This window comes from Petromyzon marinus, chromosome 46 (assembly GCF_048934315.1).
Source record: "Petromyzon marinus isolate PM22_M1 ecotype Great Lakes invasive population chromosome 46, UKy_Petmar_22M1.pri1.0, whole genome shotgun sequence".
NCBI lineage: Eukaryota > Metazoa > Chordata > Hyperoartia > Petromyzontiformes > Petromyzontidae > Petromyzon > Petromyzon marinus.
This window is the reverse complement of record NC_133712.1, coordinates 8,722,711-8,750,319: the sequence shown is the minus strand read 5'-3', so window position 1 is coordinate 8,750,319 and position 27,609 is coordinate 8,722,711. Positions and strand designations below refer to the sequence as shown.

Below are 27,609 nucleotides of genomic sequence, written 5' to 3'. Positions count from 1 at the left end.
CATCGAATAAAACCCCGAATCGATTCCGCGGGGCGTCGCGATGACGTAGTTGGCGCGCTCTGATTGGACGAGGCGGCCTAACCGCGCCAGGCCTTTGAATGTTCGGGCCGTTTGAGGCGGCACTCTCTTAAGGCGGGTGAGCGAGTTGTTATCATTATTATTATACACACGCTTTTTGTTGTTGTCTTCATTAAAAGTTATGCATCGCTCAAAGGAAATGTTACGACGTTGCGCTTGCCGCGCGCGTCCGTTTAATTTAAATGTAAATGTTTATCAGTGTACGGTTTGCAAATGGTTACACGCCGTACGCCCACGCTCAGCCGCGATGTTTGCGTATGAATGTTGCTATTTGTGTTTTTTAACACCTCGGACTGTTGGTATTGTTGTTGTTTATATTTGTCAGAAAGGGTAAAATCTATCCTCGTGTATTTTTTTTTCTTCCATAATTTGATGCTGGCAAAAAGGTCCAATCTTCATACATACGAATGCATCACATTGCGAATACATTGAACTTCAATAATAATAATAATAGGTTTTAGGTTTAACATTGGTTTAACATTGCGACTACATTGAACTTTTAGTATTGCAACTACATTGAACTTTTATAAGCGTAGGTTTTCAAGGAACCATGCCCTCAACACGTGACGAGGGCCTCTCCCAGCGCAGTGCTGGTGGTGACGGATTTTTCTTTGACCATACTTCACCTCGCTGGCTGGTGAAGGTGGGGAGGGGTGAGCAGAGTCGTGTGGGTCATAGAGGTTCAGTACAACAATAGATTTGACTGCTATGGCCTTAATACGGGAGGGGGGGGGGGTAGCGGTTAGATCGCGTAAATATATAAATGTTGTGTCGTTAAACCCGCCACCACCCGACACAGACAACTACTGTAGTAAGGGGTTTGTCACGTTAACGGAACGTGCCAATTTGTTACTAGTACAGCACACCGGTGTGTTAGAGAGCAAATCCACAACTGATTGGAAATGTTGTAGATTTACTCTCCAACACACCGCTGTGCTGGACTAGTCACGAATTGGCACGTTCTGTTCACGTGACAAACCTTACTAGTTGTCTGTGTCGGGTGGTGGCGGGATTAACGACACAACATTTATATATTTACGCGATCTAACCCCCAAAAACCTCTAATGGATGATATTGGTCGCGAAAGCCTACGGTGTTGAACTGCTATGCCCTTTACTGCCCATCGCATATGCCCGCAGCCTATAATACCTGTTGTGCATGGCAATGGCCTAGCAGAGCCACTATCCAGGTTCAGCCCCCCTGATTGGCCTTTGTGATTTGGTCGTATTGATACATATATAGTGTACAGTACTGTATTTGACAATACAGGTTATAACAAACTCGAATTACGCAATGTAATACTGTAGTTGCATAGTAAGCAATGTGTGATGTTGCACATCTTAAGCAGCAGTGTATACTCCATAATAAACGTTTTTGGGTTAGATCGCGTTATTTATAAATGTGTCGTAACCCTCCACCACCCGACACGGCCAATCAGTAAAAAAATGTCACGTTAGCAAACGACAAATAGTTCACTACTTTAGCCCACCGGTGTGTTGAAGAGTGAATCCACAACATTGGCCGTGTCGGGTGGTGGAGGGTTACAACACATTTATAAATAACGCGATCTAACCCAAACACGTTAATTATGAATAATATTTGTCGCGAAAGCCTACGTGTTAAACCAATGTATACTCCATTTGCAATACTTAATAAGTTATATTTCTCCAAGTGTAATGGCCACTTTGGATTGTGATTAACAATCACGTGAATATTCTAATATATCACAGCAATGAAAGCTACTGTAGTTTTTTTTATTGAATCGTAGGGATACTGTATGAACAAACGTCCTGTACAGCAAATTTACTCAACATAATATTGACTGTTAATGATATTGACTGTTACAGACAACCGGCTGCATTTGTACTGCTTGTGAGCTGCATACAGATAACGAACTGTGGGTTGGCCACTGGTGTACTGAGGCTAACCTTCCCACACATCAGACAGGTCAATCTGCACCGAAGGAGGAGCTGCAGTGAAGATGGAGCAGCGCGAACTGAGGGGGCAACTGGAGCGTATGAAAGAGCGCCTGAGCCAGGCAGAAGCGGAGAAGCACCAGGCGGCCGAGTACGGGCTGCGTCTGCTGGAGAGCCACAATGAGCTGCAGGCTCAGCTGGAGGAGGAGCAGAGGGTTATGACTAGCCAGTTGGAGGTGAGGGCTGCCCTCTCGCCCTCACTCACTTACTCCCCCACTTGTGTGCGCACACCACAACCCTGTGTTAACCTACTCTTTGGTTCTATTGGGTAAAGTCACGTGGGTAAAAAAATAAAACAACAAAAATCACGACGTTTCGGCCACAACACAAGCGGCCTTCATCAGGTGAAGGGACCAGACTGTCTCGAGGACAGCGCTGGAGTGAAACACAGCCAAGCTCAGACCGCGACCTTTAAGCTGTGTGAGAGTAATTCAGGTGCCTTGACAAAGGAATTAGCATAACAAATTGCATTTTAATAGGCGGACTTAGCCTATTTATAGGCGGACTTAGCATGATGTGTTAACCTGCAGGATAGTGCTTGTATGTGTAACTACCGTGGATAAAGGATGTTGTAGGCTCCAGGGCTATGTGGTGAGCAGCAAATGGCAGTGTAGTAAAATGCATTGCATTGCTGAACAGTACTTCTGTACCCTTGCATATATGGCATATATGCTGCCCGCTTTCACAAAACCGCATCAGCTAGCATGAAGTATGGTCAAATAACCCCCTCGAAACCCGTACAGGGTTGGGAAGCCCTCATCCAGGAGTGAATTGATAAAATGGCTGTACGTGCACACAAATGTGTCATCCAGATTTAATGAATGCAAATTACACAAACTTCCGCATGCTGTAATAACGGCGTGCGATTTCGTTCGCTCGTGTCAGGGGTTGGAGCAGGAGAAGTTCTCGCTGCAGCGCGATGTTGAGCTCAAGGTCAAGCTGCTGGAGAGCCTCTCGGCCGAGTACGAGAGCTGCAAGACCTCGCACGCCCTCCAGATAGACGCGCTGCACCAGCAGATGGAGCGCATCGCCAGCCGCGACCTGCAGGAGGCGCGCGGAAAGGTGATGCTCCAAACCCGATGCACCTGTCCTGCAAATTCGATCCACCAAATCTGGCACCTGAGCACACCAAGGACAAATCGACGTTCAATGGTCGATGAAGCTTTGAGTAGTCAGGCGGCTCGTGAAATGTCTTGCCCCCGTCCATTTGAGACACTCCGTCAGTTGAGGTTTTTAGGGCTCATCTTAAAACACGTACATGGTGTTGTAGAGTGCTCTCTGAGGCCCTGTGTGAATGGTGCTACATAAAACTGAGGTTTATGCTCGGGAGTCGCCCACGGTGCAATCGCTTTTTGCTAAACCTCTTGTCACATGGACTTGTTTTCACGGTGCAGTTGCCCACAGTTGAATCAGGCCGTCCTTTTATTTATGTTTATAATAAACCTGTGTAAAGTTGACTGAAATAATGTGGGTTAAATATTTATTTTCAACAGTTTAATCATTCAATTGGTAATTTGGTCAGTTTAACACATATGCTTTTGCGACCAATATCATCCATAATACAAGTTTTTTGGGTTAGATTGCGTACAAATATAAATGTGTCGTTAATCACACCACCACCCGACAGCCAATCAGTAAGGTTTGTCACGTAAACAGAACGTGCCAATTTGTTACTACTACAGCACACTGGTGTGTTGGAGAGCAAAGCCACAATATTTAACCGTTTGGATAGCTACAGGCTTAATGCTGCTTCAAAGCAAATCATGAAATAACACATTGTTTAAATGCATGCCTATACCGGTCACCATAATTCAATAGCGATTACCTTTGGTAAGGCTATTTTTAACAGGAGGTACAAGAACAATGAGCTTGCATAATGCACATGCATCGTGTATGTTGATTACCATATAAATAACCCAATCGACAATGGATACCCATAGTCAGTTATATGCATTCATTAAACCCCCTCCCACTTCGCACAAGAAGGGCACACAAGTGACGTCATCACACCTCTCCCTCTATTCAAGGAACGAAACGAGAGGATTTCTCCACAAATCTGGCTGTTGCCTGATGAAGCTAGTTGAAATTACTTGGCGAAACGTCGTACTCGGATTGTAAATGTTGTGGCTTTGCTCTCCAACACACCGGTGTGCTGTACTAGTATCGAATCGGCATGTTCTGTTTACATGACAAATTTAACTAAGTGTCGGGGGGTGGTGGATTTAACGACATATTTATGCCACTCTAACCCCAAAAAAATGGTATTATGGTAATTTGGTGATTCATTAACTTGGAATTCCTTGTGTTTCCCACCTTGCATATTGTGAGGCTTACTTTCTCAAATGTTAAAAGTTGCATGATACTTGTTAATTATACTATATTAGGGTCTGCATTAGCTGTAAAGTGGACATTGGAGAGACCCTGTGAGATTATTCATCTGAGGAGCATTATTAATCAAATCTAGATTTTGAAAGTTAGCCATAACCAAATTGTAAACTTAATAACGTCCCATAATGACAACTTACATTTATAATGTAAAACACATCTCACACTGACCTTGTCAAGGAGAGAGTTGTTTTCAAGGCACTTCAATGTACTTAATTATAGTCGCTCAAACAGGAAGTCAAACAGCTATTGTGTTTTCCCTCGTGCCAATACTGTGTGAGCCACACATTTTTTATGACAGAAACTGACCGCTGATGAGCTGGAGTGAAGATTACAGAGGAAAACATAAATATAGCAAATACAGCTGTTGTACGTACGTATGTATGTTGAACTGATTTCTCACCGTATATCTCCAACCGCGTTCTAATCAGATTTGAAGAGCTCTGACCGACGGCACAAGACCTTGATCTGTTGGACGAGCAGGGTTGCGCGCAGTGGTGTCGCCGATACGGCAGATCGTGTACCAAGCACGCCACCGAAGCCCGTGTCATTTTTGCGCAGCTGGAGCTGCTGAAGGGCGAGGCTGAGGAGGCGCGCCTGGCCCAGCGGCAGGCTGAACGCAAGCTGGAGCAGCAGGCGACGCTGCTGGAGGCGCGCGGAGAGGAGATCCGGGCGTTTTCCCAGCGCCACCACGAGACCGCCTCATCCGAGATCCTCGTTCTGCAGGTCGAAAACGCCGAGCTGCTCGAGCACAAGGTGGGTGGGGCGAGGAGGGCCATGTTTGCGTCGGCCCTGTCCGTCCTTCTGTCCAGCTGTTCCTAACGGAGCGGAGGGAGGTGGAACGATAACGCTTATGAAGATGGTTCAGTATGAACCCCACGTGAAATGTAAATGTTTTGCTGCTGTTGGCCAAATATATGAAAGGATTGTGCAAAATTTGGGGACCTAAACGAGAGAAAAATATATTGGCAAACGTGTTAACATAGTTGCTTTACAGCTACTCGTTGGCTTGGGCGGCAACATGAAGGGCCTGGGTTTGATTCCTGACTGAAGTACCTTTTTGTCTGAAGTTCGTATGTTCTCCCCCTTTTCTGCATGGGTTTCCTCTGGGTTTTACAGTTTCCTTCCATACGCTAAACGCGTACAACGTAATTGGTATTTGCTTATTACCCGCAAATTACTCAACTCCGATTAAAATGAAATCGTCCCCTACTCCAAAAACTTTGCAGGACCCTCCTACTTCAGAGTCTTGAGGCTTTCCTGAGAGAAGAAATGAAATAAATAAGTGTGCTCATAGCACTGTTTTTTTTTACATTCATGCAACATTAGATTCTACATGCACTACAAAGGCAAAGCATATAATTGGTTTGTGAATCATATCGTGGTCTAAAAATGTGACGATTCATCAAATCACTGGGGCGCGAATCACTGCATCACTTAAATACACCAGCCGGCCTGTGACAGGATATCAGTACAGTAAAACCTTGGATTGCGAGTAACTTGGTCTGTGAGTGTTTTGCAAGATGAGCAAAAATTTTAAATAAATATGAATTTTATAAACGAGCGAGGTCTTGCAATATGATATGTACGTATACGCTTTGTCTGCCGAGCGTCACGTGATCACAACTGATATACGAGTGCTTTGATATACGAGTGCTTTGGATTACAAACACATTTCCGGAACGAATTATGCTCGCAATCCAAGGTTTTACTGTACTGTACGTTGAATGTTCTCTCGTAAATGTAAAACATTCCTGTGATCTGTAACGTTGTTGCATGTGAAGAGTCTAGAGAAGTTGCTGAGTGAGGGGTATGATTGCTTCTGACCAAATCACCCAGTATGAATCCATCCTATTTCTTCTCAGGGTTGAACCTTACACAGTGCTTTGATGGGTGACCACCGTGCATAGAGCATATGTTGTAGACTGCTGCGCGGGTACATTATGGACAGTGCAGAAACATTCACTGATGTTTTGTCTTTGTGTGCTCCGACGTCTATGGTGCCCGCCTTCACCCACACTGATCAGTGTGGTGTAGTTTGGGCAACAACCCTCCCAGCAACCCTTAACGCGCAGGGAAGTCGTCGTCCAGTAGTGGATTGACAGGGGGGGTGTGCTAGTGCGCAAGAGAGTGGTTATAATTCGGTGGTGGGATGGTCATCATCGGAGTCGCACAGTCGACGCGGACCATTGCGTCCAACCAGACGAGTGATGCCGGATGACGGCGGCTCTGTAGGCCTGCGGCGAGTTCCAAGCTGGCGTCTCGACGAATTTGTCGCACCAGTGTGCCCCAAGGGCCAGCCGACAGGGCAATGCCCGCGAAGGGGATGGACGAAGACCACACCCGGCCTGGGTGGCGAAACGTAAGGAGGGTGCTTGTTGGCGTTTTATATTCAGAATTGGGCTGTCGGGTTGGGGGGGGGGGTGTGTGCTCTCACCTGCAGGCCGCGCTGACTCAGGAGATGGATGATATGCGCTACCGGACTGAGCAGCTGGAGCTGTCCAGGACCGTGCTGCACAGGCAGGTAGAGCGGCTCCAGCAAGAGAAGGAGGAGGACCAACGTGTCGCCGTGTCCTACTTCAACGCCCTAGAGGTAACCTTGACCACCGGCAGGGTTTTCTCCTTTCTTGCTTTTTCTATCGCAGGTCGATTCTCAAATCACTCCACCAATCGATCGTCACGTCATCAAATTCAATCAATATTTTCGCCCCCACCATCTCGCGGCGCCGTTACGGGCAGCTCTCTGCTATGGGGCCGCAGTTTGCTGGGTGGTTCCGCTATGGGGGCCGCAGTTTGCTGGGTAGTTCCGCTATGGGGGCCGCAGTTTGCTGGGTGGTTCCGCTATGGGGGCCACAGTTTGCTGGGTAGTTCCGCTATGGGGGCCGCAGTTTGCTGGGTAGTTCCGCTATGGGGGCCGCAGTTTGCTGGGTAGTTCCGCTATGGGGGCCGCAGTTTGCTGGGTAGTTCCGCTATGGGGGCCGCAGTTTGCTGGGTGGTTCCGCTATGGAGGCCACAGTTTGCTGGGTAGTTCCGCTATGGGGGCCGCAGTTTGCTGGGTAGTTCCGCTATGGGGGCCGCAGTTTGCTGGGTGGTTCCGCAGTCACGTGCAGGAGGGGTGGTGCGCAAACCTAACAGTGCCAAATAATAATTTTAACTTGTAACATTCACAGCATTCGCTCACTATAATAGGGAGAACGATTCAGAGGTACAGGGAACCACAGACAAGCAGGTAGGCAGTGAGCGGGCACTACCAAAAATTGCCCAAGCTCTGCAGTCAGTTATGTCAAGATCTTCTTCTTCCATGCATTTGTCCTACTCATGTCCTTGCCAACCTTCTCCATTGCTGCCCTGTCCTGCGCCATCTCTCCTTCCGCTCCTCGGGTGACCATGTCCAATCGGAACCACATCGCCCCACCTCTTCTTCTGACTTCCTCTTGATCTCTTTCCTTCCACTTGCATCAATTGCACCTTCTGATCCACATAATTGTCTCGTTGTCGACCCACATGACCGAACCACACCAGCGTTTCCTCTCTCTCATCTTCTCTGTGATTTCTACCACCTTCAGTCTTCCTCTCACTTCTTCATTTCTCACCCTGTCCTTATTAAACCCAACATCCACCGCAACATCCTCATCTCTGTGACTGCCATAGCTTGGTCCTCCCTCTTTCTTGTGCCCGAGCACTCGGCCCCATACAACAGCACTGGCCCTACCACCGTGGGGCCCTCTTATTGTACACCACACCAGTCATCTCTCAACATTTCAGCTATCCAACCCTTGCTGTTGTTCTCATCTCTCCTTCTCGTGATCCTTCAGCACCACATCGTTGTACCCAGGTACTTAAATTCGTTGGTCTTCATTAACTGGTCACTTCCAATTTGCAATCATCCTGCATTATTTCCACTGAAATTTGCCACCATGTACTCCGTCTTTGTCCGACTGATCCTCAACCCATTCAGTTCAATCGTTTGCACCCAGATCTTCAAATCATCTTCCACTACCCTTTCGATTTTCACCACGTAGCACAATGTCATCTGCAAACAGTATACACCAGGGGGGGGCTCCCTCTGAATTTCTCTCGTAAGTGTGTCCAGCACCAGGATGGACAGGAAAAGGCTCAGGGCGCAACTTAGCTTCACTCCCGCTTTGACTTGAAAGCTCTCCGACACCCCACAGCTGCTTCGCACATGCATTTCCCCTCCTTCATACATATCCTGGATCAGCTGGACATATAACTCCAGGAATACCTCTTCTCATACACGACCAGATGAGCTCTCTGGTCACCCTGTCGTACGCTTTCTCTAGATCAATAAACACCATATGCAAGTCCCGTTTCTTCTCTCTGAACTTCTCAATCAATACTCTCAGTGCAAAGATTGCATCCATTCTAGATTTGAAGCTTTCGTGACTGCAAGGATCCATACTCTATGGTTCTATTCGGTAAAGTCACGTAGATAAAAAATAAAACAACAAAAATCACGACGTTTCGGCCACAACACAAGTGGCCTTCATCAGGTGAAGGGACCGTGCTGTCATGAGGACAGCGTTGGAGTGAAAACAGCCAAGCCCAGGTCGTGTCTTTTAAGCTGTGTGGGAGGAAACAAAATGCTTTGACAAAGGAATTAGCATAAAAATGAGCATGATGTACGTAGGAGGTACATGATGGACCAGGCGCGGGGGGGACAATGATGGACCAGGCACGGGGGGGGGGGGGGAGTTTACATAATGTTGGTGTGGAGAGAAATAAGCAGCTGTGAAAGTTTGGGATACCACTACTTGAAAAAATATACTGTACCATTGAAAATTAGTTTAATGTTTGGTTTTATTTAGAACATCTTTCCAATGATTGCTTAATTTGAAACCATCCTCTCGGTTGAAATTGTGTCTGTGTTTGTAAATCTGAATTGCCTCGTGGACAAATCTCTGATAAAAACCTGTGGGTTTGCAGAGAACCTTGGTATCGGAGAAAATTATATCGTGATTACCCACAGTGTTGTAACAGTGATCAGCTACGGCAGAAGAATTCGTTCTGCCGTGTTTCAAATCTGATTTGTGCTCGCGAATTCGGTCAGAGACATGTCGCTTCGTCTCCCCGATATAGCAATCACCACAAGTGCAGCTCAATTTGTAAACCCCGGGGTACTGTAAGTCAGGAACGACATCCTTCACGGATGGGTTCAGGTCACGGATTTTGTGTACTGTATTGAACCGGACCAGGATCTCGAGTTTATGGGAAGAGATGCTTGATCCATTTGATTGTTTGGTGTGTAATGTACAGAGGTAAAGAAAGGTTGAATTTGCATTGTACTCGCTGTGATTGTGTGTGCACGTCTGCCCCATGCTGAAATGGGATGATACAGAAAGCGCGCGAGGCCAATCAGGAGCTGCAGCAGCAGCTGTCGCATGCCTTGCAGCAAGCCCAGGACCCACGGAGCAAGGGCAATTCGCTGTTCGGTGAGGTGAGTATTAATGTAACCTGTGCTAATCAACAATGAACTTAACTGTGAAGCCATTTAGGGTGACCTTGCATCTCGATGCATCACCTTGTAGCCTGCGCGCGGTTTGTCATTGTTGTCGCTGAGCTAGTTTTGAGCGACAGTGGCTTGATTGCGCGACCGTGCCTGTGTTTTGACGGACGTCAGTTGGAGGACCGGCGTGTGGAGATGGAGAGGCAGCTGATCAGCGTCAAGGTGCAGTACAAAAACCTGCAGAAGCAGCACGCGTTCACCAAGCAGCAGCACTGTCGCCTCAAGGTAGGAACTTGGTTTCGGCCCTCTCAAGCCGTTGCCCTCGTCATTTTTTTTTAATCGTTTGTCTCTTTCAATTGAATAAACAACCTTGAATTGGGAAGCGATATAATCTAAGAAACGTTAAGAATCTGGAAGAATTGGAATGCGGTAGATCGTTGTTTATCCGGCGCGCTACTATCCGGCAGTTCCAGGCCACTCCAGCAAAACCGCTCGAAGGGCTGTAACGAGTCCGGCTATCGGCACCGCGTGCATGACAAAAGAAAGTAGCTATGCTTGATTTCACTGTCAAATGTTATATACATTGCATAATACACTACATACAACAACTTAATAGGAAAATACTCCAGGTATATACATGTTTCATGACTAATAACTAGAGTAAAGAAAACTAGAAATATTCAGTGCAATCCGGCGAAAAGTGTGTGTAATTCGGCATTCGCATCAGTCCAGCGATCATCAAACACAAGTTGTTTAAACAAGAGCGAAGTCGTAATACGTACATCTCGCCGTGTAGAGTCTTCGAGATTGGAGCGGTAAGTACGCTACAGTAAATACGGTAACTTTTTACAGTGGGATATTTTTAATGCTTATGCTAATTTAATATAGTAAACAAATTAACCTTATGGCAGGACCCTGGGGTCTCGAATAAAAGGAAGTCAAAATCGTAATTAAATTATTTTTGGCGACTCCGTCCCACCGTACACATAATCGCCGCGACCCACCAGGCGCGGATCATTCTGTTGTCATGTCGTCCAAGCGCAGCGTGGAGGAATGTTCAGACGAGCTGAACAAGCGAATGCACTCTATGCTCGGGTATGGGCAGGATCATAAGTCTTATCCAAAGCTGCTCAAACTGCCTACACGGTATGCATAATACAGTGAAACTGCTCTCTTATCTTCATTATTATTTGTGACCTGCCAATGTCTGCAGCCAGGATCAATCGATGACAATCCTATTACCTATTCTAGATTTAAAGCTTTCGTGACTGCTAGGATCCATACTCTTTGGTTCTATTGGGTAAAGTCACGTAGGTGAAAATAAAATAACAAAAAAATTAACAAAAAATCACGACGTTTCGGCCACAACACAAGCGGCCTTCATCAGGTGAAGGGACGAGACTGTCTGGAGGACAGTGCTGGAGTGGAAGAAGTCACGCTCAGATCACGACCTTTAAGCTGTGTGAGAAGAAAAACACCAAGCGCCTTGACAAAGGAATTAGCATATCATTTAGCATTGAAATGGCTCATTGAAATAGCTAAGTGAAAGTATACACATCCGCAGAGTTACCCCTTGACAAAGGAATTAGCATAGAATTTAGCATTGAAATAGCTGAGTGATTAGCTTGTAACTGGTCACAGAAATAGCTATGTTAAAGTTAGAGCATATACATTCACCGAGACACCTAGTACTCATCAAACAGGAGAATTTAGCGAAACACAACCACGCTCAGACAGCGGACCTTTAAACTGTGTGCGAGCAAACAAGGTGTTCTGACAAAGAAATTAGCATAAAAATTAGCATTTGATTGGCAGATTTTCGGAAAGAGGTGGTGTACGTGCCGGTGGACTTGCCATTTGGCGCGGGGGGAAGGGGGGGAGGGGGAGTTTACCTATTGATGGTGTGAAAAGGGAATTTATAAGAGCTGCGAAAGTTTGGGGTACCACTACTTGAAAAATATACTGTACCATTGAAATTAGTTTAATGTTTAGTTCGATTTAGAACATCTTTCCAATGGTTGCTTAATTTGAAACCATCCTCTCGGTTGAAATTGTGTCTGTGTTTGTAGATCTGAATTGCTTCATGAACAAATCTCTGATAAAAGCCCGTGGGTTTGCAAAGAACCTTGGTATCGGAGAAAATTATATCGTGATCCCCCACAGCGTTGTAACAGTGATCAGCCACGGCAGAAGAATTCGTTTTGCCGTGTTTCAAATCTGATTTATTACCTGCAGATATTTAACAGATGAGATTAGTTGCACCGTTAACTCCTCCTGTTTGATACTTCTCTTGTCCGTATGCATCTGTGCAGATAGGTTGTTTTTTTTTGCGGTTAAGCCATAGTCCCCACATACCGCTCGTATCCATGTGGATAAAAGAAGCGGCGACTCACTACTCTGTAGAGTGACATTGGTATAAACGCTTGTTACAATATGAACAGCGCATTGAAAACGCGTGCTATTTTATGTACTGTTTACAAAGTGTATTCACAAATCCACACTGAGAAATACAAAGATTGACAGAGGGGTGTAAATTATTTTTTCGATAGTGTATTTAAATAGAGGTACTGCAGGTAAGTAGTTTTCATTTTTAAAGGCAATTTAACAAGACAACACTTGCCACCATCCTTCAAACCCATTGGTGAAAATCAGCAAAGTTTTTCTTTACATTATACTATAGTCTTGATTTGAAGCTTTCATGACTGCAGGAATCCATACTCTCTGGTTCTTTCGGTAAAGTCACGTAGATAGAACAATGATGGCTGCTATACCAAAATTAATAGAGACCCTACCAATAGCCTGGCTACTAAAACCAACAAAATCATCACTAATTCGACTTCCCTAATCGAACCCACCAAACAGCTCTCTAAAACCTTCAGCTGCTAGACCACCCAGATTTTACGGCCTTCTAAAAATCAATAAAGAGGGCACTCCACTCTGTCCTATTGTCTCCACCATTAACTCACCCACTTACAGACTGGCACGATTTCTGTCTGAGAATCTGCTTCCCTTCACGGGCAAGACAGCCTCAGCTGTACGTAGTTCGGCCCACTTGGTTTCACTAATCAAGGACATATCACTGTCCCCAGAGGATTTGCTTGTCAGTTTCGATGTAGTCTCCCTCTTCACCAAGGTACAATTGCAATAATTGAAGACCTGGTCCAACAGGCACTGCCTTACCAACACTTACTTCATCTGTTATGGTACTTTCTACAAACAGAATGAAGGTACCACAATGGGCTTTCTTCTATCACCAGTGGTAGCGAATGTTTTTATGGAGAAATTTGAGACAGATGCCATTCAGACATCCACCCGACGTTCTTCCTTGTGCAAGAGATACGTAGATGACACGTTCGTCATCTGGTCACATGGCTTGCCGGCACTACCAATTTTCCACCATAGAAGTGGAAAATGATGGCAAGCTACCACTCCTGGATGTTTTGATTGAGAAGAGACCTGATGGCTCGTTGGGACACTGTCTATAGGAAAGCCATCCACACGGATTCCTATCTAAAGCCTGACTCCCACCACCATCCAGCCCAGAAGAATTCCCTCATCAAAACACGACACCATAGGGCTCGTTGCATCTCCGACCAGCACCACCTAGCCAGTGAGCTTGAGCACGTACGCCAGGCTCGCACATCCGCAAAGCTGCATCCTGAACCATGGGTAGAGAACCATCTGACGACCCAATCAAAACCATCACCTTGCCATACATAGCAGGGGTCACCAAAAGGATTTTCACAATCTTGAACAAACACAAAATCCAAGTTCGGTTCAATACAGTACACAAAATCCGTGATTTAATCCCATCGGTGAAGGATGCGATTCCGGACATGCAATGTCCTCGTGTCTATAAGCTGAGTTGTGTCTGCGGCAGCAGTTACATTGGTGAAACGAAGCGACATGTCTCAGACCGGGCTCGCGAACACAAATCGGATTTGAAAAACAGTAGAACCAACACCTCGGCGGTGGCAGATCATTGTCTCAACGCTGTGGGCACACGTGACATTGTTTTTTGCCGAGACCAAGGTGCTCTGCAAACCCTCGGGCTACCATCGGAGATGTGTTCACGAAGCCATCCAGTTATACAAACACAGACAAAACTTTAATCGAGAAGATGGATTGAGATTGATAAACCACGTCAAGTTTTAACTGCTGTGATTTTCACTCGCCCACCCGTGCTGTTTTCGTTTACTAATTCAAGCTCATGGACATGCTGATTTCTCCAGCCCCCACCCGTCCCTGCACGCCACAAATCCTCTCCCCGTGAACTCCTGCAGCCACGACTCTACAACCCCCCCTTCCCCCCCTCCCTATATAAAGCCACAACAGCAGGATCACTCTTTCTCACCTGATAACGGACGCTTGTGTCGCGAGCGAAACGTCATGTTCTTTTATTATTCTTTTATTATTCTTTTTTCTATCTACGTGACTTTACCGAAAGAACCAGAGAGCATTATAATGTAATGTTTTCTTTTATTATTCTTTTATTATTCTTTTTTCTATCTACGTGACTTTACCGAAAGAACCAGAGAGCATTATAATGTAATGTTTTCTTTTATTATTCTTTTTCTATCTACGTGACTTTACCGAAAGAACCAGAGAGCATTATAATGTAATGTTTTCTTTTATTATTCTTTTATTATTCTTTTTCTATCTACGTGACTTCACCGAAAGAACCAGAGAGCATTATAATGTAATGTTTTTGCGAGAGCCCCCGGCGGCTTATGGGACCCCGGGGTCCTGCCATAAGGTTCAACTGTAAAACAAAGAAAAGTTATACACGACACCTAAAAACTGAACGTTATGCAACAATATGCAAAAATAAGCTATTTTAAATACTAATGAGTGATTATTATCCAGCGTTTTTGAAAATCCGGCGCCCCCAAGCCGCCGGATAATTGATGATCTACTGTATATGGGAGAGCAACACAAATAATATACTTCGTCCAGACCGTGTTCTTTTGAAAGCATTCTGATCCCTTGGAATCCTTCCTTCGTTATCAATCTGACCTGATCTCTGCGATTGTCCCTTCAGGCTTTTCCATCGTCTCCTTTGTCACAGTCAGGATTTGATATTTGTGCATCTTAACTCGGCAATCTCCCCCCCCCCCTCCTTCCTGACAAGACGTGCACAGGAAGAAGACTTCAAGGGGGAAGACGTTCACACGCGTGCGTTGGTTTACAGTTGCAGATCGGCACCCTGCTGCAGATGAAATGCGGGCAGGTGGACTTGGAGACGATGCAACGCTTGCAAGCGATGCTGGACCAGAGAAACCACGAGGTCATGGAGCTGCTGAAGAAAAACCGAGAGCTGGAGGAGGTGTGAGGGGCGGTCGGCTTCTGGGGTGGTTTCTCAGCGTCATGCGATGCTCTGCTGGTTGCCGCTAGTTACTTGAACCATAGTTTGTCCTTCTTGCCTTAACTCTAAAATATCAGTTGGGATGCTGCCCTTTATTAGTTTTGAATGTGCTATGCAATAAAAAGCACTCGGTTAATTAAGTTCGTTTCATTGTAATTTATGTGTTTAGTCTTATTAACATGCTTGCTAGTAGTGCTCATTTTGAAATCCGTACTTATAAAATGTCTTCCCCAAAACATGATTGTTGTCCTTAACCTGTCTCAGCTAAAGTGAATAACGTAGAACAAGCGATATCATCAAAGCCTTGCTGAACACTTTTAACAACTGTGTACCCATGTCTGCCTTTCCGCCCAGTTGAACAGCGTAAACCTGGTTGGCAGCGACATGCAGCTGGGAAAATCCAACTCCGATCTCGGGGATGGGCAATACTACGTGGACCTTCTGAAACTTAAACTCTATGAGACCAGGTTTGTTTGTAAGCTTCGATTTTGTCATTGCTTAAACGTCAGTTCCCCTCTCCTCCTCAACCAAGTTGTTTGCCTTCCACATAATGTGCCAATCTATTTGTGTGTGGGTGTTTTTAAGCAATACCGCAAATTGGGTGGTGGGTGATTTGATTACATCCAGTGGTGCGAGTGGGGAAAGGTGCTCATAGACGAGGATGTTAGACCTTGTGGAGGCTGACGGCCGATGGTCTTGACATGTTTTTTGTGTGGAGGGGTTACTGGGCGTGTCTTTAGATGGGGGTAGCTGTCGGAGTGTGGATGTATTATATGGGTTGATGTCGAGAGGAATGGGTAGTCCAGGTTTCTTGGAAGGTGTGTCATCGTTTTGTGTCGCGGTGCTACGGTCGGTCATTGATGGGTAACAATTACAAAAGTTACCCTTCCAGATTATTACGGAGGGGTTTTTCACGCTTGTGCTCTAACTCTGTAAAACGTGTGAGCCTAACGTATTGTGCAGCAGTGGTAGTAGAAGCGAAGTTGTGTTGTGGTTTTAATTAGCTCTTGGACGTGAATCTAGGGGAGAGACGACAGGTCTCTACAGATAAGGATATGGAAGTGGAGCAGCCACCGTTTTTGTATTGAAGTATGGTGATTTAAAGTATATTATTGCCGAGAGGGTCTGTTCGTACTTAAACCAGTATTGAAGTGTGTAACCTATGTTTATTAATTGATTTGGTAACACTGAAAATCTTGACCGGCTGCAGAAATAAGTTTAGTTTGGACGATCGGTGGCCTGCATAATGTGAAAGCCTACGTATGCAATTGGCCTGCATAATATTGGCACACGTGCTAACGATGATAGGTGGCGGCAAGCGGTGTATTCTTATCTTATATTTATATATTTTACATGTAGTTTTTGTTTTTTCCCCCAATTGTATTTTAATGACGGGTGGCTGCCCGAATCCCACCCAGCAGTTCACCTATGCCAGCTCAACGCTCTGACCTCCGAGCCACCCGGCCACCCTCTCGTCTTTGGTTCATAGTAGCAGCTCTTTAATTTTGCGAGCCTGAGTAACATTGCACAGCGTTGTGCGAGCATTCACTGCAAAGTCCTTCTCGGCCGGCCGTGCAAGCGCTCCGCGTGTCTTGCAGGCAGCAGCTGACCCAGCTGAAGGAGAACTCGTCCATGCAGCGGATGAAGCATCTCGCGGAGTCGCAGAACGTGCTGGACCTTGAGAGGAAGTTATTTGCCCTGGAGGGGCAGCTGCAGGAGAGCCAGGGGGGGACCATGAAGCTGCAGGTGAAGCTTGATGAGTTGCAGCTCAAATACGAGCCTGAAGGTACGCCGCCGCCGACCTCTCTGTCGTTATCGTCGACGCGGTTGGGCTTTGGCTGTGGGAATGTTATCGAAATGTGATGAATATAGTGAAGTCATTTTATTCACGGACAGCCCTTTTGTCGATACACTGCTGGTTGACAACCGTCCCACTCCACACGAGCCATGGGGGTTATTTGACCGTACTTCGGCGCCAGCTGATGAACGTGGAAAGCGTATACGTGGGAGCATAGAAGTGCAATCCATCGATGGATTTTACTGAACTGCCACCTGCTCCTCACCACGTGGCCCCAGCGCTGATATCAGCCTGCTGCATGTGGTGGCCACTCATTCATCCAGTCGCTCCAGGCTTGGTCCTCCTTGGCTTCAGCCACAATGAAATCTCATTGTGTTGGCTATTGAGATTTATGTTGTTGGGATTCACAATTTGAACTCGGACTTAGCCATCTCTAAGTGCTCTGGGGTTGTTACTGAAAAATCTCGAAAGTCTTTCAGTTTAAATGAAATGCAAGCGTGTTTTTGGTGCTATTTGTAGGCATACATCGGTAATATAAAATCATTCGTGAAAGCAATTTTCCAGGGCAAAGATTCTTGCACTCCTAATTAGAGGCCGACCGAAACTGAATTTCTGGTTTCGGCCGAAACCGAAAGTTAAAATTGACTTTCGGCCGAAACTGAAAGTAAACCGGAAGTTTACTTTTTGGCTTCGGCCGAAACAGAAACTATGCCGAAAGAGGCCATTTGCCAACTTTCGGCGCCGAAACCGAATTTCGGTCGGCCTCTAGACGCGTCACAGACTCGCACCCACACCGAAGCCCCCTCTTACTGTGTGGAACCCATGTGGAGGAGGAGGGGGTGGGATGAGGTGGTGGGAGGGTTGAATTGGATCATTGGAGGGGTGGGTGGGTTGGTGTGTGTGTGGCTGGTGGGCGGATGAGTGAGTGATGTGCACGTGCGCGTATGCACACTGTTGGCATCAGTACGCTGCTATCATCTGCTCAGTGTGCTGTGCGTGCGCCCGCGTGTGTGTGTGTGTGCTGCGTGCCTCGAGCTGCCTGTGAGAGCCCAGCCTCTGAGCCGCTCAAACAAAAGTGCTCCTGGTGGACTGCTGCTGCTGCGAGTGCTGGCTACACGCGTGTGCTGGTTACACGCGTGTGCTGGCTACGTGTGTGTGCTGGCTACACGTGTGTGTGCTGGCTACGTGTGTGTGCTGGCTACACGTGTGTGCTGGCTACGTGTGTGCTGGCTACGTGTGTGTGCTGGCTACACGCGTGTGCTGGCTACACGTGTGTGCTGGCTACACGTGTGTGCTGGCTACACGTGTGTGCTGGCTACGTGTGTGCTGGTTACACGTGTGCTGGCTACGTGTGTGCTGGCTACACGTGTGTGCTGGCTACACGTGTGTGCTGGCTACACGTGTGTGCTGGCTACGTGTGTGCTGGCTACACGTGTGTGCTGGTTACACGTGTGTGCTGGTTACACGTGTGTGCTGGCTACGTGTGTGCTGGCTACACGTGTGTGCTGGCTACGCGTGTGCTGCTTGATGCTGCTCACTAGTTTGGTGGTTTTGGGGGGGGAAGTTATTTTTTTCTTATTCTTCTCCGTCGTCTGTCTTATCCACCACCACCACACCCCTCTCACCCCCATGCTTGCTTGACTGTGCGTGTGTGCGCTGCTTGCGATCGCCGGAGAGAGTGAGGAGTGTCTGCCATCAGCCGCCGCCGCTGCCGCCCAGAGTCGCAATGCGCGCGCGCGTAGTTTAGAGGCCGACTGAAACTTAATTTCTGGTTTCGGCCGAAAACGAAACCAGACCGAAAGAGGCCATTTGGCAACTTTCGGCACTGAAACCGAATTTCGGTCGGCCTCTACTCCTAATACTCGGATCTAATCGAGGGCTTAAGAATTGATTATTCATGATTTATGCACATGATCGGCGCCTGTTTCAGTTTAGCTAATTAAAGTGAACAAAACAATGCAAAGGAGATGGCAGTAATTTGAGCAATTTTTTTGTACAATTCTTCAATAAAAGTGTGACATTAGAATCTGTTAGGGGTGTGAATCATTACACACTAATTGTGTAATTTCTTAAGTTATGAAACTTGTAATATAACAAATATGAGAATTTTGCTCATGCTTATTGGCGGAAGACACTTATGAAGCCTAATTTTACTTTGTTTGCTGTCATGTATTTTGCATCGTTTCTGTATGTATGTTGAACTTACTTCGCACCGTGCATATCCAACCGTGCTAATTGGAAATACGGGGTAAGGTCAACAAACTAAACACAAAAAACTATTCTAAAGAAATTAGTTTTCAATTTAGATTTAAAAGTGCATAGCTCCAGTGGCTTCCTAATATCGGAAGGGTATTAGGAAGCCACTGGCACTCGTAATAACAGTTAGGAGTGCCGTAGCTTGGCTCCCTGAGCCTCATGTACTTCCACCGATTCCTGAAAATCCTAATTTCAATTGTCGTCAATCCTTTTGCCTATGAACGCACCCAGAGCTGAACAAGCGAAGGATAATTGTTCGGCGGCGGGAGAAATTACCGGTAGGCGACGGTTCCACCGAGGCTAGCCCTGCCAACTTGCCGAACGACGCCGGCACGAATCCCGCCACCGCGGTCGTCGCAGGCGAGACGTCTCCCGAAGACTCGATGGCGGAACTGCTCCGGAACGACCCGGCTGTGACCGGCGTCCGAAAGAGCCTGGCCTCCGAAACTCGCGCCCCAAGCACGTCCAAGCAACGAGCCCCGGGGGCCGAAGGGTCGAGGAGTGCTTCCTCCGAGCTCCAGCCTCCGCCTGCCGCTGCCCGTGCCGCTGGTGGCGCTTGCGAAGACGACAGTGGCGAGGTGGTATCGGCGGGGTCTTTCCAGGCGCGGCCGAAGGGCGACACGTCCTCGGAGCGAGACCTGCCCGAGCCCGTCAAAAAAATAAAGCTGGAGGACAAGTGCAGTCCGCTGGCAGACAGGAATGCGGACGTTATGCCCGGTCGCTCCTCACCAGTCAGGTCGGTTGATGCTTCTTTTCTGTCGTGTTCACGGTTTCGTTGATTTGTTCTGCACGTAGCCACAGTACTATAATTGTAAATTCTTGTCGGTGGAACCCGGGTGTGCTTAGGAGCGGCTTTGGAGCGGTCGACTCGAGCGCGCTGGAGAACTGCTGGGACATCAAGCGAAAGGCGCCAGGGGAGAAGAAAAAGGGCGCCCATTCTGTGATTCACATCTCGTCGCAGCCATCCGTCGAGAACGAGTGCGCTCAGCAGTGAGCCCTTTGTCACATCAAAGGGAGCAGATCGCCTATGAGTCATTTAACTCGTTCCGCCGACGTACATCATCAAAACAAAACCGGAAGAAAAAATGAAATAACTTTTATTGGTACCAGGGTACCCACACGGCCATGCGGGAGGGATGCGTTGCATAATTTGGCGCCAGCTATCATAGAGTTGCGGTCATGTCGCTGCGGTGCCTACAATGTCTTTAAAAACGTTGCTACACCTCTCTAAAATTAACGTGGAACCGCATAAGCGTTCCGAGATTCAGCAGTGAACTGGACACCCACCCTGCAACTTGCAGACCTCTCGGAATGGGAACAGGTTCATAAGCATGTAATGATTAGCACCGACCAACCCCCCCCTCCTCCCCCTTTCAAATCCGCCATGAAAGCGAGGCGTGCCAAACCCATGTGTCGATTAAGCTTATTATTCAACAAAAAAGTCGTAAGTTGTGATTGATTAATCGGGCCCCTTTTAAAAATTCCAGATTCCCCCACATCCTGCCCTCCCCAAGGTGGGCAACTCCTTGCAAGCCATGCTAAGCGTAATGTCACCAAACCTTATGCAGCAATCCCTTGCCGTGTAAACGTGAACCTGCTGTTGGCAAGTCCGCGGTTGGCGGGGGGGATTGCTGTATTGCTTGTGTTTATTGTGAATTTATTTTTTGCTCCGCTAGCCTTAATGTTACATTCATCAACAAGTATCCATTTACTGCTGGATAACGGCCTCTAGTCTGTATTTTAACAATCCACCTAGCACCTGCAAGTGAGCTGATGTCATCTCTCCATAGCTTTAACGGATGCCAATGTCGTGCGTATATCATGGAGAGACTTAAATTTTGAAAAATCAGAGCACGGAAAAAAAACTTCAGATGTTATATGCCCTTGGCTCACTGTTGAGTAGATTTAGTTGTGCACAATTGTATGTATATATAATTTTCTTGGTTCTTTCGGTAAAGTCACGTAGAAGGGAAACAATAAAATAATAACAAATATATAAAAAATAAAATTATCATGCCGTTTCGACTGCAACACAAGCAATCATCATCAGGTGTGAAAACCACAGCAAGAAAATTTGAAAAAAAGTGGCGTTTTTTTTAACCGTTAGCACCACGGAGAGCGATTTGGCAGTTATTCAGATGGACGAGTCCATCTATGTTCGGGAAAGAGGAGGGGGGAGACGAAAATAATGAATGCGGTCTGAAAGCCACCGTAAGCGTGAACAATCAATTAAGACCCGAAATGGTTTATCAAATCCTTCCAATGATTGCTAAGCCAGAATCCATCTTATCGGTTGAAATTGTCTGTGTTTGTATATGTGGATAGCCTCATGAACAAATCTATCATGGTAGCCAGATGGCTTGCAAAGAACCTCTGTCTTGGAGAAGTCAATGTCATGTGAACCTACTGAATTATAACAGTGATTTGCCCCGGCCGAGGTGTTGGTCCTACCGTGTTTTAGGTCTGCTTTGTGTTCACGAATGCGGTCCGAGACATGTCGTTTGGTTTCTCCAATGTAACTACTACCACAGAGGCAACTTAGTTTGTAGACGCCAGGGTACTGTATGTCTGGAATCGCATCTTTTACAGACGGAACCAGATCACGGATTTTATGTAATGTGTTGAATCGGACCTGGATCTTGTGTTTATTCAAGATTTTGGAGATATTTTTTGTGATCCCCGCAATGTAGGGTAAAGTGATGGTTTTGAAAGGCTCCTCAAGAGGGTCCTTCTTCATGGTTGTAAAAGATGTGATTCCGGACATACAGTACCCTGGCGTCTACAAACTAAGTTGCCTCTGTGGTAGTAGTTACATTGGAGAAACCCAACGACATGTCTCGGACCGCATTCGTGAACACAAAGCAGACCTGAAACACGGTAGGACCAACACCTCGGCCGTGGCAGATCACTGTTATAATTCAGTAGGCTCACATGACATTGACTTCTCCAAGACAGGTTATTTTCAAGCCATCTGGCTACCAGATGGCTCGTTCATGAGGCTATCCACATATACAAACACAGCAGCAATTTCAACCGAGAAGATGGATTCTGGCTTGGCAATCATTGGAAGGATTTGATAAACCATTTCGGGCCTTAATTGATTGTTCATGCTTACGGTGGCTTTCAGACCGCATTCATTATTTTCGTATCCCCCCTCTTTTCTGAACATAGATGGACTCGTCCATCTGAATAACTGCCAAATCGCTCTCCGTGGTGCTAACGTTTTAAAAAAAAACGCCACTTTTTAAAAAAAATTCTTGCTGTGGTTTTCACACCTGATGATGATTGCTTGTGTTGCAGTTGAAACGTCGTGATAATTTTATTGTTTTATATTTTTATTATTTTATTGTTTCCCTTCTACGTGACTTTACCGAAAGACTCAAGAATATGAATCCCTGCAGTCACGAAAGATTTGAATAAAAAATTATATATAATGTTTAATTATTTCATGTTTGACTTGTGTTTATCGTGTGTAACATCCTGAAAATGTAAGCGATTGTGTATTCCATAGTGTGATGGTATGCTCTTTCGAGCCAGGCTCCAGATGAGTAGTTGAATCTCAGGTTTGCACCCTGAGATATATAAAGAAAATAAATAAACTGACTGAGAAAAATTGATTTCTTTGACTGTTAGGAGTGTCACTTTCGGAATGATGCAGATGTACACTTTGATCGCTTGCAAACCACTTTGATTCTGAGATCGTAGATCACAAATCTGAGTCGTCGTTTTAGATCATGCCATTACTGACCTGCTCCACCGCCACAACTCATCCCGTAGCCTTCGCTCAGCTGACTCCAACCTCCTGACTCCACCTCTCAGGACCAAGCATCAAACCTGGGGCGACAGAGCCTTCTCTATAGCTGCCCCCTCACTTTGGAGCTTTCTCCCAAAACAAATCCGTGACTGCACCGACCTTCCAGCGTTCAAATCATTGACTAAAACTCACCTTTTTAAAATTGCTTTTAATGTTTAGCCAAGTTTGATGTGTTTTTAGTGTTTGTACCATTTGATGTTGTTTTTGCTGCTTTTATGCTTTTATTTAAAGTGTCTTGAGTATTCAGAAAAGCGTTCACAAATAAAATGTATTATTATTAATATTCGGTGCACAGTTTAACAACAACAAAAACTCAACACATTCGTCAATTACACTCTGGCCTTAAATGGAAAAATATACAATAGGTGTTGTTTCGAGCAGTTGCCCTTGGGTGATGTGCTATGAAAAATGACATTTACCCAAAAGTCACCTATTATATATTTTGCTTTTTAAGGCCGCAGTGTTTTTGACGAATGTGTTGGGGGTCGTCCATAAATGAAGTCACACGATTTTGGTCGATTTTTGACCCCCCCCCCCTTGTCACACATCAAGATCCCTGGTTTTAATTAAAATAGAATTCTATTAATCTAAATTTCAATTCCCAGTAAATGTATTAATGCATTAGTCACATTCGTGATATGTTTTCCGAACAAACATGCTCTAATAATATATACATTCTCTTTGAAACTGATTGGCCTACACCAGAGACAGCTTTCTTTATAACCTAGAAGGCTGTTTTTGGTGTAGGCCAATCACTTTCAAAGACAATGCATATATTATCAGAACATGTTTGTTTGCATGTTCACCATAAGTACGTGTGGTTAATGTAGACGATTCCTTGAAAAAAGGTCTCTATTTGGTGTTTGAACATCTTAACACCTGTTTTATCACCAGAAAGGGTTAAACCTATTTTTCTTTTTCATACATTTCTACTGGCAGAGAGGTCCCATATGTTTTCCATTTGTTATTTAATTCCCCGTCTCTTCATTCTTTGAAGCAAGAATTAGGCCGTATGTGACATAACTAAAGTACTGATTTCTTAAAATGGATAATACAATTGTGTATGTGAAAAAATACTATATAACAAGTTTTGGTTATTCATATTTGACCACCCCGAGTGATGCCATGAATGCCATTCCTACATTCACAATTCGGTACTGTTGTATATTGGATCAAGTTAAAGTGATTTCCTGCTTGAATTGGCAATGAGGTGATGCTCATTTGTTTGCAGCCCTGAGTGAGTTATCGGTGAAAGAAACCCACATTCCTATGATATGGGGGCAAGTCGATGAGACAACCACTTCACTACAAAGTGGCATGAATTTTTTTTAGACCCTGGAGGGATTATGGGCCAGGTCAACCACCAGCCAGAATTTCAACTCGCAACCTTCTGATGGCAAGCCACTTGCCCTACCGCCAATCCACTTGGTCCGATATTGGGTCATGGAGCCTTAATCCGAATGGCCACGTTCTGACAAGCGGTGGCACATTTAGAGCATCCAACTCATGTATAAATGGACATATCTGTCCTGCTTGCCCTAGCTACAATTTTTTTTCTGACTACAGTAATTTCATTACCAGAGAAGAAGTGGGTGGCATTCGGATTGCAAACAGCCAAGAAATGTTTTCTTTCCCCTGATACTGTGACGCGCCGGCTTTTTGTTGTGTTGAACTTCAATTTGGATAAGAGCCGCGTTATCTGCTTGCTCGACACACTAAGTGGATTACAGGTGAATCGCGAGGATTGTCTGGATTATACATTAACCCCAGCTGTGTTGGCTTGGCATCCTGCAGTCGTCTTAAGCTGGAATGCTGTATTCATAAGAGGTCCCATTCTTGATTAAACATACCGATTGTCACGCGTGCGTACATAAAGTGCAATTGAAATACTCCGACTTATTTTGTATACTGTTGTAAATCTCTGATGCATTTGAAATGCATGATTGTGTTGTTTGCAGCACTCACCGTACACGACACAATACGGTCCAGTTTTCTTAAGCGTGAGAAACGGTTGCTTCCAAATGTAAATGTTAGCCACGTTAACGTTCGATTTGTTTACTCCATAATAAAGGTTCTTGGGTTAGATCGCGTTTATTTATAAATGTGTCGTAACCCTCCACCACCCGACACGGCCAATCAGCAAAAAAAAAGTGTCACGTTGACAAAGACAAATAATTCACTACTTCAGCCCACCGGTGTGTTGAAGAGTTAATCCACATTTACAGTTTGAGTACGACGTTTCGCTGGTAAATACTTCCAGTATCATCGGGCAATTCGCCAGAATGGTAAAGCCCTCGCTTGCTCCCGGTTTTATATAGGGCAGCAGGGTGACGTCATCACTTAACTCATCAGGTGCAGTGATTAGAGGCGGAGGGGGGGGTGTAATGTAATTATATAATCGATTAGATTAGTAATGGAGGTGAATAACACACTCCCATTCCTAGATATTTTGCTTGGACATGGCCTAAAAGGTAAAATAACACAGCGTTTACAGAAAGCAAACGCACACTGATGCCTATCTGAATGCAGAATCACATCATCATCCAGCTCAAAAATCCTCTCTTATCAAGACGCTCGTACATCGGGCGAAAACAGTGTCAGATGGTGAGAGTCTAGTGAGAGAGATTAAACACGTTAAAGACGCACTACGACAGAATGGCTACAATAATGCTCAAATTAACAGAGCACTGAATGCCAAATCACGATCGCAAAGCAATACTACTGAAAGCGACCAGATTGTTAAAACAATAAAAATTCCATATATCTCAGGAGTAACTGACAAATTAGCCCGTGTTTTGCAAAAGCAAAACATTACAGTAAGATTTGGTACAGTACACAAAATTCAAAAACTAGTATCTTGCACTAAAGACGCATTACCTAAACTATCAACAGAAGGTGTATATCGGATTAATTGTTCATGTGGCAGCTGCTACATTGGGCAGACGGGACGTAACATCAGCGTAAGACTAAAAGAACATCAGAGAAATATTAAATTATCTCAAACACAACTGTCGGCAGTGGCAGAACATGCTTGTCAACAAGGACACTCAATTGATTTTGACAATGTTGCAGTGGTGTGTAAAACTAATTATTACTGGCAAAGACTAATTAGAGAATCCATTGAAATTGAGAGGAACAAGAATAACTTTAATCGCTCTGACAGCTACCGGCTTAGTGCGGCCTGGAAGCGTATTATTAAATAATACACATTACATTTTGATTTAAAGAATTACTAATCTACAACTCATTACTAATCATAACCAATGACTGATTACTAATCGATTATATAATTACATTACACCCCCCCCTCCGCCTCTAATCACTGCACCTGATGAGTTAAGTGATGACGTCACCCTGCTGCCCTATATAAAACCGGGAGCAAGCGAGGGCTTTACCATTCTGGCGAATTGCCCGATGATGCTGGAAGTATTTACCAGCGAAACGTCGTACTCAAACTGTAAATGTGGATTAACTCTTCAACACACCGGTGGGCTGAAGTAGTGAATTATTTGTCTTTGTCAACGTGACACTTTTTTTTTTGCTGATTGGCCGTGTCGGGTGGTGGAGGGTTACGACACATTTATAAATAAACGCGATCTAACCCAAGAACCTTTATTATGAATAATATTGGTCGCGAAAGCCTACGTGTTAAATTGTTTACTCCATTTGAGCGAGAAAGGCGTAGTTTTAGCTGACGATGTTTGTCTCAAAAAGTGCACTGAATCTCAAAGTAGTTGTTTTGTGTCCTCTTTCGCGGGAGTTCTCCAACACACTGCAGTGTTCTGCGAAATGAGGAAAAGCCTCGAGGATGATTTTTTACCTCCTGACATCGCACTGGTGGTACAACTGTCATATATAACCAAATAATATAACCAAATTATTTGGTGATACTGTGTTGTCAGTGGCGCACAAACACAGATTTTTAAAAAAAATCAGAACATTCGCCAATAACGCTTAAAAGGAAAAATATATAATAGGTGATGTTTAAGGCAATGGCTCTTCGTAGCACAAAAAAGTGTCAAGTTGCAGTGTCTGACTCCTGTCCACTCGACCTCTGACCTATGTGCTATTTTTCTGCACTTGTGGGAAGTTGAGCAAACCGCGTGTCAGATGGTCGTGAGGAATATTTCACGAGCCGTATTGGTGCCCTCTTAAATTGGGCCACGGCTACGTAAAATGATTGCCCAGTCAATGAATGTGGCGGATGTAGATGCAGAGCAACAACGACAATTTCGTATTCAGGTGGTCAAGCCAGATAACTACATCAGGAACAGCGGAGTGTATCGCTGTGATGTCTCCGTATTTGTGGATCGGACATTTCATCGTTATATGTTGTACTTTTGGTTCTGGATGACCCCAGTCGCACACTGGAGATTGTTTTTTTCATTTGTGTATTAGGGACAGATGTGCTGAAAAAGTACCACGGTCTTTCTGTGGGCAGTGATGGATACATGGATGCATTCATGTATT

The 27,609-nt window shown here is 45.3% G+C and overlaps 1 protein-coding gene across 3 annotated transcripts; it reads left to right on the top strand.

The window, feature by feature from the left end:
* Positions 1 to 25,028, top strand: LOC116952271 (protein Spindly). Of its 3 annotated transcripts, none has more exons than XM_032971468.2 (12): positions 1 to 132; positions 2,022 to 2,230; positions 2,940 to 3,116; positions 5,001 to 5,195; positions 6,883 to 7,032; positions 9,799 to 9,897; positions 10,081 to 10,191; positions 15,098 to 15,232; positions 15,626 to 15,738; positions 16,870 to 17,057; positions 19,557 to 20,061; positions 20,172 to 25,028. In XM_032971468.2, the coding sequence occupies exons 2-12, from the start codon at positions 2,060 to 2,062 to the stop codon at positions 20,317 to 20,319; spliced, it is 1,992 nt and encodes a 663-aa protein (XP_032827359.2). In that variant the 5' UTR covers positions 1 to 132; positions 2,022 to 2,059; the 3' UTR covers positions 20,320 to 25,028. The 3 variants fall into 3 exon arrangements, with proteins under 3 accessions (XP_032827359.2, XP_075930274.1, XP_032827358.2); XM_076074159.1 differs by having other exon boundaries at positions 1 to 136; positions 2,026 to 2,230; XM_032971467.2 differs by having other exon boundaries at positions 2 to 136.
* The last annotated feature ends 2,581 nt before the right edge of the window (positions 25,029 to 27,609 follow it).